Consider the following 13,698-nt stretch of genomic DNA (forward strand, 5'->3'; position numbering starts at 1 on the left):
CGGTTCCTCGAGCCCTTGGCCATGTGGTGCATCTCACGGCGTTTGCCAGAAATGCGAGCGAACCTTCGACACACTAGTTCCAAGGCGAGGCGGCCCTGTTCAGACAACCGTCTTCCCCCGTGGCGTGCGACCGAGCCCCAATTCCCGCGAAGGACGGCAAAACTGCACACGTGAAGAGAAGAGAAAAAGTTATGGCTGTTGTTTTTTTGTTATAACGAAGCAAATCCTAGGTAGAAATGTGCGCCTCACGACCTTGCGCAGTGACATGGCAGTGACAACATGGAGCGCGCTCTTTGAGCGCGAAAATTGTCCAATATAAGGTCAAACATATACGAGGTGTGATCAGAAATTTCCGGGGCTGATTTTGTAGTGTAAAACGAAAATGCAGCAAAGTGATCCCCGCGCAGCCGTCGAAGGCAGGGAAATTCTTGCGTCATTATGCCAAAGGACGTCGCTCTTTGAACATTGGGAACTGCGCTGCGCGAGTTTGTTTGACCGCGTGCTCGAGCATAATGATGATCTCTCCATAGTCTGCAAACTAAAGCGAGAGCGAACATCAATTTTACGTCAAACTCTGCCAATCTAAGTCAGAGACCTCTCAGATGATTTAGAAGGCTTATGTCAAAAGGTAGTGAGGTGTGCGAGGTGTTTTGGGTGGCACTCGCGCCTCAAGAATGGCAGAACGTCACTGAAGAAGAGTTCGGATAAGGTCGCACCACAGGTCTTCGTCTTCCAGCGATGTTCTCCTTTCCTGAAGTGCGACTGCCACTTAAAACACTTCGCAAAATTCACTGATGTTTAACACAAGCCTGCTGAATCACTCGAGGTGCTCTGTTTCATGTTTGCCGAGTTTGACGCAGAATTGATGTTCATTCTCGCTTTGGCTTGCAGTGCATGATTGAATCGCCATTGTGCTCGTGCACGTTGTCCAGAGTGACACCGTTTGGTCACAATGACACACGAAGGTACCCTCCCTCGACAAAAGCGCGTGCATCACTGTGCTGGCCTCTGTTCTAGCGCTACAGAGTCAGTCCCGAAACTTTTTTTATCGCACCTCGTATGGGGAAGACTAACCGGTCTTGCGCACATGCGAACATGGTCAAATAGTTCCACATTCTTCTTTTAAAGAAGCCACCCGTAGATATTTAACCTACTGAAATCACTACCCCCCTTTTACAAAACCGTAATTGCGATTTATGGTCAGCGAACACCATCGGCGTATCTTGAAATAGCGCGGAACCATGTTTAACATTTCGCGCAATTTCGGATTAGTTTTCCGGAGATGTGTTCCGAGTACAGCTCTGTGTTCTGGTATCCTTTAGAACCTTCGATACTAGGGAGTTTTAGTAATGCAAGTAGGAGCAAACGCAAGCATTGTGCGTCTGCGTTAGCGTTGCGTGCTCCACACTGCGCATGCCTCATACGCACGCAACGCAGCGAGCTACGCGCACACTCCGTGTGCATCCTTCTCGTTGCTCTTGTCGCGCTGTCCACGCGCGACGAGGGCACTTTGCACGAAGACAGCTAGATGACGCTGCAAACGCTCGCTTGCTTCTTTGTCAGACCCCCTTGACTCTGAATGTAGAAGTATATGATGCTGGCTGGAAGGGGAACTGTGACGAAGCGGAGCGAAGGTCGGCACAGATTTGCGATGAAAACTGCTCCCCTGCGAACTGCAGTGCCCCCTCGCGGTGACGAAGATTTTCATCGCAACTTGCGCCCCTCTCTTACATGGCGCGCATACGTTGCCTTGTGAGACTACATTTCCTTTGTCGACTACATAAATTGCGCACGTTTCACCAATTAAACAGGCCGTGCGCCTAAAATTCCGCGATGAAAGTTTTGGGGACCGCTAGAGGCGCTCCGCCCAGTAAGCGAGTCAGCGGTCCCCAAAATTTTAAAAGAGCCCATATTACAGAGATTTTTCAACTACTCGATGGGGGTCACGTGATTTATAAGGCGTATTTACAATACCCTTGCATTATGAGCTACGAGGAGCTGACGAAAGGGTTGACCGCAAGCATAGTCTCCTCCTTTCCTGCTGCTTTCCCCCTTTTTATCGCTACTCGCGACCCTGTCTCTCATTGCACGCGTAAGGCGCCCGTCACACTTCCCCTTCAAGCCACCATATGTATAGTGTTAAAAGGCTTGGCCGTACATTTTTAAGCTTTGCTAGGAGGAGCTAACGTGTCTATGATAACGCTATGCGAGTTTGTGACAAGCCATTCTCCACCGCCCTCCTCCCCTCCCTCCTGTCGTCTGCTAGCGCGCCCGGTCCGCCATGTTCTTCCTAACTCACCCACCAGGGCTGTGTACAAAATCTTTTGAGTTACCCCGGCGGGTCATGTCACGTGACAATCTAGATAGAGCAACGCTGGACGCGGATAGGGTTTTGAACGCCAAGGTACCAAACCGTTACTCGAACCGTGGGTCGAGTCAAATTTGCCGTGTTCTTCCTAACCGGAAACGGAACGCGGGCACGGACCAATACGAGACCTCGTCGGAGCATCCATCGCCGTCGCTAGTTAGCAAAGCGTTTATGAAGGGACTTTAGGCGGAGCTAGGCGGAGCAAGCCAACGCCCGGTCACAAAAACCTCAGCACCATTCATCCATTCATGCATGCGCGTCGGCGTTTTACTGAATTTAAAGTGCTGGTTTGATGCGCTCCGCAGCGTTCCGATGAGAGCTTTCGTGGGGCGTACACTGTTCTAGTGCAAGGGTATTTACGCTTTTCTAAAACTCTTCTCTTGTTTACACAGTGTGTCTTTTGTCTAGGAACTTAAACTTATGCACTTCCGGTGGGCGATTCACTGAACACAAGTGCGCGCGGAACATGACGTTACCATCGACTGTGGCGTACCATCTCCGTAACGTTCCCCCTGATTCCGTGAAGTCCAGATTTTAATGCAAAAGCATTAACTGTCCCATAGAGCGAGCAGATGTCATCAGCTTTGAAGCCGCGCCAAGTGGCACCTAAACTCCTTCACTAAGTGAAGCCGCGATCTGACGGCTCCCAGCTATGAAGCCGCGCGAAAAGCCCAGCCAAACGGCACCTAGTTTCTGATGAAAATAATCCCTGGAGAAGGGGAACAAGAGGGACAAAAGACAAACACAAATCTCCAAACACAGCTAGGTCCTTTGTCCCTCTTGTTCCCCTTCTCCAGGGATTATTTTCATCATTACTGTCCAGCTCGCTTGCACCTTTGCATTTAATTGCATTATAATAATAACCTAGTTTCCCCGCTCCCAATGAAACGCAGTGAAGCCGAAATCTGATGTATTTCGGCTTCGGTTCCATTGGCTGGCTTGCGTCATAGTTTCAAGGAACGAGGCTCCCATTCGCCGCTGCGTGTCAGTTTCAGGGTGGGCCACCCCATGGCGCTGCATGCCCGCGCCGCCTTAGCGCCGCCAGCGCGACGGTACAAGGAGTCGGCTGGCGCGCTTGGGCAGGCTGCCAGCGCGCGGGAAAGGATTCGTCTGTACCGTCGCTCTGCAGAGAGCGGCGGCACGGCCGATGTCAGCACAGCGCGGTCGCTTCACGAGGACGCGCTGAAGAACGACATTCATGCTTTCGCATTCACAACTCATAAGTGCTTAGGTGTACCTCGAGCCTGCTTTTAGAGCGCAGCTCTTAGGGGCCCGTTCCCGGCTTGAGCGGCGTCGCCGTCGGCGTCGGCGTCGCCGTCGCCGTCGGCGTAACCAAGGTCACGTGACCCCTCCCAAGGTCATCTCAAGGTCACGTGACCCCACGTGACCCCCTGAAGGTCACGTGACCCCTCGAGGTCACGTGACCCCTTCCAAGGTCATCTCAAGGTCACGTGACCCCAAGATGACCCCACGTGACCCTTTGAAGGTCACGTGACCCCCAAGTCACGTGACCCCTCTGAGGTCACGTGACCCCCAAGGTCACGTGACCCCTTCCAAGGTCATCTCAAGGTCACGTGACCCCACGTGACCCCTCTGAGGTCACGTGACCCCCGAGGTCACGTGACCCCTCCAGGTCACGTGACCCCTCCAGGTCACGTGGGGGTCACCTTTGGGGTCACGTGGCCTTGAGGTCACCCCCAGGTCACGCCTCCCCGAGGTCACGTGACCCCCTCCCCGAAGTCACGTGACACCCCCCCCCGGAGCATATTAAAGAATGAGGGGAGGAGGAGGAGAAGGGGGAGGGGTCTACCCTCCCCTCAGTACCCTTCACTCCTCCTCCTCAAGAGCTGCGCTCCAATTCGGCGTTACAGGGATTTGTAAACGGCTTTCACTTTTTAAGCACTTCGTGATTTTTTTTTTTTAACATGGGTTAATATATTAAAGGGATACTGAACCAAAGAATTTAGTGCCCATAATAAGTGGCGCACGTTCTTTCCACCAGCCAGCAGCCGCCGGTGTGCGCGAGCACACGCAACAAACATGACGTCACGGACCTCCATTCGCGGTTGAGATGACAGTGAAATGCATGGGCTTCGGACTAAAGGAGAATAAAGACAGGCTTTTCATCTCTACAAGTGAAAGCTAGGTGCTTGTTAGACCAATTTATCGCTTACTTTTTACACCAGGCACCACTGTGTAGATGAAAAACTTGTCTTTATTCTCCTTTGGTCCGAAGCCCATACATTTCACTGTCATCTCAACCACGAATGGAGGTCTGTGACGTCATTTTTGTTGCCTGTGCGCGCGCACACCGGCGGCTGCTGGCTCGTGGAAAGAACGTGCGCCACTTATTATGGACACTAAATTCCTTGGTTCAGTATCCCTTTAATAACAAACAGTTTTTGGACGCGGCTTATTATACGTGCATACCATGTAGTGTGACATAAGCACATTAGAAAATGTTAATAATGCGCCAAAAATTATTTGTGAATCATTACACGTGCCTAGATTGACCAAGCAATGAAGCTGCAAAATTATGCAGAAGATTAAAGCTGAATGTAATAAATGAATAAACGCGCCTAGTTTTTTTTTATATAAATAAATTGAGTTAATTGTAATTTCTGTCTTTCTCTGTGCTGCGCTACAGTATGAAATGCATAGTCGACGACTGGCATAAATTGCTCATTCGACTGCTTCGATCCTCGTTTTCAAGTGCCGTCTACAGCTTCGAATAATGAGCATAAGACAAAAAAAAACAAATCAGTCGTTAGTTGTTTATACAGCAGGAGTTTAGTCTGCCGGAACATGGCGACATTGTTACCCACTGTAGATGAGAAATTTAGCCAGTGTGGTACAGCCGCTAGCCTGGGGTCTTTAGCGTGCACCACGCAGTAGTGATACACGACCGCACGCCGGTACGATGCTCATCCAGATCGAAACGGGCAGGGGTGGGGCTCGAACCCAGGATGCCTGGATTCTGCAGCGCGAGTTTTCGCTCCACGCGCGTCGAGCTGGGTGAAGCATAAGACACGTAGACTGCAAATTAAGCAACGCAGAGACGCGGAAAGCGACGAGAAAGCAAACAAATCGCAGCGCTGCCAAGCTTATTAGTCAGGTCTCGAAGAGTCATGTCTCTCGCATTGCTAGCTTCGGTTTTGTTTGAGTTCTGTTGCACGTCATGAAATTGCCGAAAACATTCAAAAATGCACGATACCTTTCGGGTTATAATGCCTTACCCTTTCTGGTAGCAAAGTGGAAGCCCATGCTTCCCAAGAAAGTTATATCTTCTCCGGTGCCGATCGACACCCGGAAGGAAAGTCCAAACAAAACCACGAAGGTATAGTCCCAGGTGCTAGGGCGAATTTGAGACAACCTAAAGGAATCCCCACAGTCCCACCCAACGTTTCTTGGAGGAAGAACTTTTTCGAGATTTAGCTCCTTAGCGCAAAGGACGCCGAGTCTTGACACTGCGTGCTTCCAAGAGGTTAAACCTATCAGCGAAAAAAAAAAAACGCAAAAAATAGAATGAAACAAACAATCGCATAATTTTCCCTGGGAGAGTAGCCGCTCCGAAGACTGCATAAAAAAATTGGCAGCGACCCTTATCTTGAAAGTGCTGCTCGGAATGCAATATTTGAGAAGGAATTTTGTAAAATTGTTAAGAAGTCATTCCACGGTCGGGGAGTGACGAAGGCCACATATTGCTTCTTCATTTCCAACATCATCCCTACATCACTACCGTGAACTACGGGGAGTATCGCCAGTTGAAACTTCTAGGAGACATGAAACCTACACTTTATCCAGTGAGCGTATGAAAGCAGATGGCGCAGATCCATAGAGCATCGGGCTGCGGACCGTGAAAGCCTAAGTTTGATGAGTATATATTGCATTAATTCCAAGCAAGTACTTTGTATTGCCACTCCCAACCGGCTGTGCTGGCATGTCCTGCCATGGGGTCGGACGCATTTCTGGTAGGAGTGTTATTATAACCCGTAAGGGCATTTGACGCTTTAAAAGGCATAACCTGGCGGGCTACGCCTCGCAGACGTCGGCCACGGCCACGTTCTGCCTGTACCACCTGGCGCGGAACCCCGAGGCCCAGGAGCGAGCCCGGCAGGAAGTCTTCGACGTGGTCGGGAACAAGCCCCGAGCTCTGGAGCCCGAGCACCTGAGCCACCTGCCCTTCCTCAAGGCCTGCGTCAAGGAGGCGTTGCGGTGAGGCGCCGAGTCCCCCTGAGAAGGATCTGGGAATGGCGCGGGTCGACGCCAAGGCGCATCAAAAACTAGCTCAGAAACCAAACAGCGTTGTCCCACGGCTCACACGAAACGTCTAAAGGCGAAGCTCCAACTTTATCATTAGGTTTTGACAGAAGGCTAGTCTAGAAAATTGGGGGATTGAGAAGAAGTTCGGTGATTCTAATTCAATGATGGATCATTACGAACTACCCGTTTTCAAACCGGGAGAAAAGTCTGTCATTTGAAAATGTTCAAGTTATCTCAAAAGTAACGGTTAATTTCTCAAGTAACGGTGAGTTACTTTTGTAATCAAGTAATCTAAACGAATACTTTTTATCTAGGAGTAATTGTAATACAGTTCTTTTTTCGAGTACCGTGTACAAAATTGCATACAGTGAGAGGAGTCTTCTATTTCGCTATTGGGACGTCCGAGTAAAGGCTCCATCTGAGTCAGCGTCTGCCAGTGCCAGGGGAGGGGAAACACGGCCGACAACCGTGCACATGGAGCGCGTAATTTTTTAATTGTTACACAGTCCCCGTTAAAACGAAAAATGCCTTAGCTCGTAGATCTTTGGAAGCAATACATGTAGTTTGGGCATTGTGATCGTTTATACTGCAAACATTCAGTCCACGCATAAAATTTGGCGAGACTGATTTCACGCTTACAATTCACAAAATGCCGTATTTTCTAGAAAACACGGTATTTTGTGATCCTGGGCTGTATATATAGTCCGGGTTCTTTAGGGCGCATCACGCGGTTACTCGACCACGTTTGGGTGCGCTGCCCGTCCACGCGGGAAACGGAATATCAAGTGCCAGCTTCGTATTTCGAAGGATGGCACACTTGTCCCGGCTTCCAAGGGGTGCCTATTTTTCCCGCGGATGCGTGCAAGCAGGCGCTGAAATACGGAACGTGTCCTCTCCCTGATGGCGTCTTTGTGCCTTGCAGCCTCAACCCAACACTTTCCGGCGTGTTCCGAAAACTCGACCACGACGTCACCTTGTCCGGATATCTCGTGCCTGCGGGGGTGAGTTCTTCCCTTTCGCCCACATGTTGATGGCGCCGGCGCACGCGTAGGGGGAGACAGCGGGTTCCCTTGTTTCGATGACCATTCTGTCTGATAATAACGTTTCGTTAGGACTCATCTGGGGAATCGAGTTGTCCGATTGGTCAATGTCGGCCATATTGACGCTGGGATAAAAAAAAAAGAAAAAAGAAACGCACGTCAAACGTTTAGGCGGGAGCTCCGAATAGATAGCGATTTGTGCAGGCCCATGTTGCCCAGCCCTGTTCGAGTTTTAAGCACGGTCCCTGAATAGCGACATCTTTTCTCTCTACCTGTTTCGCTCAAACTCTTTCAACTTCGTTTTTTTTTTTTGTTTTTGTTTTTTGTTTTTTTTTTGCTTTTTGCTTTTTTACGCTTGTGCGTCTACGGTACGCCGACTGCATCGTTCCCCCCAAGAAGCTAGCAGGCTCCCTTCCTATACTTGGTTTTAACTTGAATCTGAGCGTATCAAATGCTAAAAGCAAACGAGGTAGAGGGGCTTAGAGCGATAAACTGGCAGCCAAATGTGACCCCCAATTGGCCGCCGCCATGTTGCATATTTTTGACCACTAGACACGTGACCTTATAGTTTTACGTCTAGATTTTAACGAAGTACCGTGCACATTGCTTATTGATCTTGAATAACAGTACCGACGAGATAAGTTAGGTTTCGTTCGTTTTAAGTCCAAAATGTGCTTTTACGACAAAAACTCAAATCAAATCAAATCAAAACTTTATTTCCAAAAAACTGGAGGGATCGCCAGACAAAAAGCTGTTAGAAAAACAGCTTGACTGGGTCTGGGATCCCTTTACATTGGCATCAGCTTTGACACTGAAAAACATGTTATATATATATTAAAAAAATTCACAGCAAAAACATGCAATTTAAAATCCCACTAGGCGAAGCTGCACACAGTACAACCGGAGGTCTTTTTTGTTTAACGTATATATGTTTATGTTGTTTGTGATATACTTGTTTAATAAGCATGGTTGTGCGTGATTGAAGAAGCACATATGTTTCTGTACGGCGTGTGTTAACATTGCTTTCGTTCATTTTGTGTCCTGAAACAATGTACAAAAAAAATCTACAAATGCCTCAGATGAAAAACGAGTCGCACAGAGTAAACGGTATTCGTACATACATGCTCGCAACAGGAAGTAATTTAAATTTTATAAAAAAGGTTCTGAGTAGTCTGTATACGAAACATCCGCAATATAGCGTACTTTTTTTTTTTGGGCAGTAGTTGTACATTTAGAAGATTAGTTTTTGTCGTTGTAGCCCACGCGAGATGGCAACAGTTTAAATGAGACTGAAATAGAGCGGGCAGCTTCGCAATGCCTTCGCTAGAGCGAAGTTTTTTTGCGGTATTTGGTCAAACATTTGCCAAAGTTCTTCGAGCCAAGAAAGAAAGAATAGGAAATATGCCGGACCGCCAAGTGTCCCCCGGCTAACCGATACTTGGCATCGTTACCTCGTCGTCAGAGATTTCGAGGTACATGGTCCTAAAAAGTCACATGTGTCTGAGCGGGCATTTCGAAGGCCCTCGATTACGACGGGACTCTCGAAACAGTCGGTGGCCCTCGTCGTTTCCCACGCCACCGACCGATCCATCTGGCCGTGCGACATCAGACGATGGCGACGCAATGGTCTCGCGCAGACGCCGCTGTTCACCGAGAACTACGTGGCCAGCCGGCTGGAGGAGAACTTCACCCGCGCCGACCAGTTCCTGCCGGAGCGCTGGCTCAAGCGGGACGACGAAGGCCGGCAGGACTGGGCGCTGCACCCGTTCGCCTCCCTTCCTTTCAGCTTCGGGCCCCGCATGTGCCTCGGCAGGCGGATGGCCGAGCTCGAGGTCTGGATCATGCTCGTCAAGGTGAGCACACTGAGTACCGCCGAGAAGTCAAGGCCTGCGCGTGACACCATCGTCGGTGGATCCGGCCCCCAAAACATGCTGAAAGCTCAACGATGTCCGTCTTGGCATCGCCCCCTGTTAGCGTGACGCTCGTCATGAAATGATGTGAGGTGCGCCGGTGGCGATGCTGACGCGGGCTAGGCGGTGCTGCAGGGATCCACCCGTGATGACGTATCGCGCAGGCCTTGTCTTCTAGGTGCCAGGGTGCGCGCCCCAGGGAGCTCCGACGCTTTCAACTAGCCGCGTTTCTGAAAGCACCGAACCGTGCGGTTGGTTCGGTGCGCATACGGTGGCTGAACCCTTTAACGCGCAGTGTCTGGTAGGGCTAGCTGCCATGAGACGAGCATCACGTTACGGAACATTGTCAGGAAAAAACAAACTCACATGGTTGCCATGACATTCTAAATTATTCGTGTTCGTTAGTACACTGACGGTCGCCGCACCCATTACATGATTCCAGAAAAAAACTTTTTTTTTTTTATTTATTCCGGGTCTTTGTTGTGTCAGAAAATGTTCTTTCGTGTTTTAATATGGCACCTAATCATATCCGATGAAGTGCCGGCAACGGAAGTCGACAGACCGACTGCCAGCCGAACACTGACGAAGCGCTCGTGTCTTCACTGATTGGACACCATGTGCCAGCCGAACTAGAGGTGTCGCGAACTTTTGTCGACCAGATTTTTAGGTCGAACTTTCGGGGTTCGACTGCTTCGGACCGGTTCGACGAACCTTCGACCTTTTAACCAGATTCGACCGGTTCGACTTTGTGGACAGTGTAGCCAGACCATGATACAAGCATGTCTAGGTTTGGAGGTTTTTTTTTTTTTTTTTTTTTTTTTTTTTAATGCAAAGGGTTGTTTTAATTTTATGAACAGTTGTAATAAAAGGAACTAATTCTAATCACTGAAGATAATAACTTAATTTTTTGCACTGTATTAACTGAAATAACCAATCAGTGCTGCCCTTCATTCATCCCTTAGCCATCACCATCCAATCCGAAGCTAACTGGCCAGCCTGTCGCGCATGCGCATAGCAGTCGAACCTGAGTGAAACCTTTGTCGAACTTTTCACAAAAAGTTCGAAAAAGTCGAACCTGGTCGAACTCGAACGTCGACCGGTCCGCGACACCCCTAAGCCGAACCTCTTCCTGGAGTAAAACATCATGTGTTCAGGCACACAGCGGTGTACTCCAGAAACGAGCGCGCTCCAGACTTTCCAAAAAAAAGTCCAAAAAAAGAAAAAAAAAAAGTGCTGAGACTCCTTTGCCGCAGCGCGTTGAATGTTTAGTTATCTTTCGCCGCGAGCTGGCGCTCTGTCTTCTGTGCCTGTAGGGTGCCTGCATGTCTGTCTGTTTCAGGGTGAAGACATCCATTGTTGCACTGAATGTGCCAGCGCGTGACACTCTCGCGCACGCGGTGCGTGACTTGGGCGATAAAGTGGCGTCTGTGCATTAACCAAAGCTGCGGGCTCGAGCTGAGTAACACCGCATGGCGCGCACTTCAAAATGCCTAAAGAAAACGATTGGGCTTTCGGCCTCCCCTAGCCAGATGGGCTAGCTTTTGAAGACAAATAAAGACGTTTATTCCTCCTCCTCCGGGCGTGAAAATGGCTGAGATGTCATCACTCAAGCAAAAGCGCGCGTGTGTATGAAGGAACTCCATGTGCCTGAAAGCCTCTACGCAGTTATGTTTCAGAACGGTGCGTTTTACTCAGTTGCGGCAGCGAGAAACCAGGACATCCCTGCTTCTAATGTCGCTTGCTAAGATGTTCCTTGAATTGGGTTCCAGGCTTCATACGCAGCTCAGATGTGCCGGTGACTCGCTTTGGTTTCTCGACGCAACACAGTCAAACGCACTCTAACGCACTCAAACGCAACTGTATACGTAGGGGCCTTCACACTCCAACAGGCTCTGAGAAAGTCGCATTTACACTGCAACCGCAGAAGATGACACCCACAAGTTAGACATCCCCGGAGCGCTCACGCGCTGTATCTTGCACGACACAAGGCCGCTATACGCGCCATCCAGCGCTCAGTTAGCGCTTCATGAGCGCTGGAAGTAGCGCTCATGTGGCACAGACTTGCGCGTGACGTATCGCTCAGTTAGCGCTTCAGAAGCGCTCCAGTAGGCGCTCAGTTAGCAGTTCAGTATGGCGCTCGCGGTTAGCGCTTCAGCAGCGCAGTTTAAGCGCTCTCACGCTCCTTGTGCCGTGCTTGCTGCTGCGGAACAGCACGTGCACGGCGATTCCGTTGTTGTTTTTCCTTTGGTATTGAAAGAAGAGGAAGTAAAACAGCCGCTCTCCAAGCAAAGGGTCGGGCAGACGATTCAATCATGGGCTTTGAGCGACTAATTGATTGGGTACGACCTGGTCGCTTTCTATTCGATATGTGTGACCCTGGTTTCAAAGACACGCAGTTAAAAAATAATCACCTTCGAAAGGGCTTTGTGTCTCGGTCCCTCAGGCTGGGAACAAGGTTTGCCGGATACCCGTCAGTATCTCGGTGGCGAAAGATTTCGCGCACCCAGAAAGCTCTTCTGGGCGTTAAGTCGTCCACACACATATGCACTAATTGCGTATGTAAGAGCATTTGTCGCATTTCTATTTCAGCGTCCCACATGTCCTCCATGGTACTGTTGATGCACACGCAACAACAGGAACCGGAACCGCAGCGCACGCGCTAATCCGCAGCAATAACCGCCATACAAGAAGCGCTAACAAGGCGCTACTGAAGCGCTAACAAGGCGCTACAAGAGCACTACTCACGCGCTATATTAGAAATAAGTCACGCGCTAGGAAGTGCCACATGAGCGCTCTTTAGAGCGCTCACGTAGCGTTAACTTAGCGCTCCGCTGTATGTGTGAACAGATCTGTATGTGTGAACACATCACATTCTGTGTATCCACTGCCTTTGCCACACTATACTCGGCGACAACTTTTCTTGGCAATGCAGTGGAAGGTACAGGCCCGCGTCCCCTTTCCCATTTTGAGTGTACGCAGGCTCTCCTCCTCCCCCATTTCTGGGGAGAGGAGGAGAGCCCGCGCACACTCAAAATGGGGGAGGGGATGCGGGCCTGTACCTTCCACTGCATTGCCAAGAAAAGTTGTCGCCGAGTATAGTGTGGCAAAGGGGCGCCTTTTTCTCCGGTATGTCTCGGACACATACATTTTTCAACTTGAACGTAGTGATTTGTTCATAACATCTCGATCGAATTCCTTTTAGTGATTTTTTTTTATCTCACCTTTTTTTGTTCAGCGGGAGTCTTGTAAAGTCGTATTTGTCGCTATTGAATGTTTCAGCATGTACTCTGTAACACATTAATTTACCACTCCTCCATACTCTTTTGTTTTCTACAGCTGTTGCTGAAATACAGAATCGAGTACCACTATGAGGACATCGGTGTTCAGGGCAAGTTGGCCAATGCACCAGACAAGCCAGCGAGGTACCGCTTCGTTGACCTGCACTGACCGCTGTTCTTTCGCCACCGATGCTTTAGCAACGGCATACGGTCGTTATACCTTCTGCACGGTCGTCTGGATATACAGTGGCCACAATAAAACTTGCACGATTTATTTGTGATATGGCACGCCTCATCGTCCATGGCTTTCTTCGTGGGTGGTAGTGGGAATTTTGGACCTTTTCCATATACCGACGGCACCAGGCGGTGGCTGCGCGAACTAAAAAATCGAGGAAGTGACCTGCGCTACCAATCAATAATGGGAGCTACGTTACCAGTTGCTTCGCTCTCTGAGCAGCGTCGCGTGCCCAATGCAACGAGGTAGGCCTAGCGCGACTTTAAAGAAGGAAATCCGTAGCGTCCACCCAAACGTCGTGTTTTTCTTTCCGTCCACTTTCTTTTTTTGTGTAACACAATTATATATATGCTGCAATTACGTGTTCTACTCGTCGATTTACAGCCTCATTCCGAATTTCCTCGAGTTTTTCGTGCCGACTTCCACCGCTTGGCATCGGGCGCTCGCGCGTGCGCAGAACGCTTCTCGGAAAAGGTCCAATGGAACTCGGTCGACACTCCCCTACTCTCATTCCGATCACTTCAACTTTGTGGCACACCAGATCACGGTGGAAGAGGAGGCTTCCACCTTCCGAAGCATGGAAGTATTTGTGTAAACAATAATG

At 49.6% G+C, this 13,698-nt stretch overlaps 1 protein-coding gene across 1 annotated transcript in view; it reads left to right on the forward strand.

Annotated features, from left to right (window-relative positions):
* The window catches only part of LOC121833828 (probable cytochrome P450 301a1, mitochondrial), a 32,090-nt gene extending 18,943 nt beyond the window's left edge, over positions 1 to 13,147 (forward strand). Inside the window, exons 6-9 of the mRNA XM_042287510.1 lie at positions 6,414 to 6,583; positions 7,554 to 7,632; positions 9,309 to 9,524; positions 12,918 to 13,147. Of these exons, the coding sequence (XP_042143444.1) occupies positions 6,414 to 6,583; positions 7,554 to 7,632; positions 9,309 to 9,524; positions 12,918 to 13,028 (576 nt within the window). The 3' untranslated portion in view covers positions 13,029 to 13,147. The remainder of the gene's footprint in view (positions 1 to 6,413; positions 6,584 to 7,553; positions 7,633 to 9,308; positions 9,525 to 12,917) is intronic.
* The last annotated feature ends 551 nt before the right edge of the window (positions 13,148 to 13,698 follow it).

Source organism: Ixodes scapularis, unplaced genomic scaffold (genome assembly GCF_016920785.2).
Source record: "Ixodes scapularis isolate PalLabHiFi unplaced genomic scaffold, ASM1692078v2 PGA_scaffold10__122_contigs__length_95168666, whole genome shotgun sequence".
Taxonomy (NCBI): Eukaryota; Metazoa; Arthropoda; class Arachnida; order Ixodida; family Ixodidae; genus Ixodes; species Ixodes scapularis.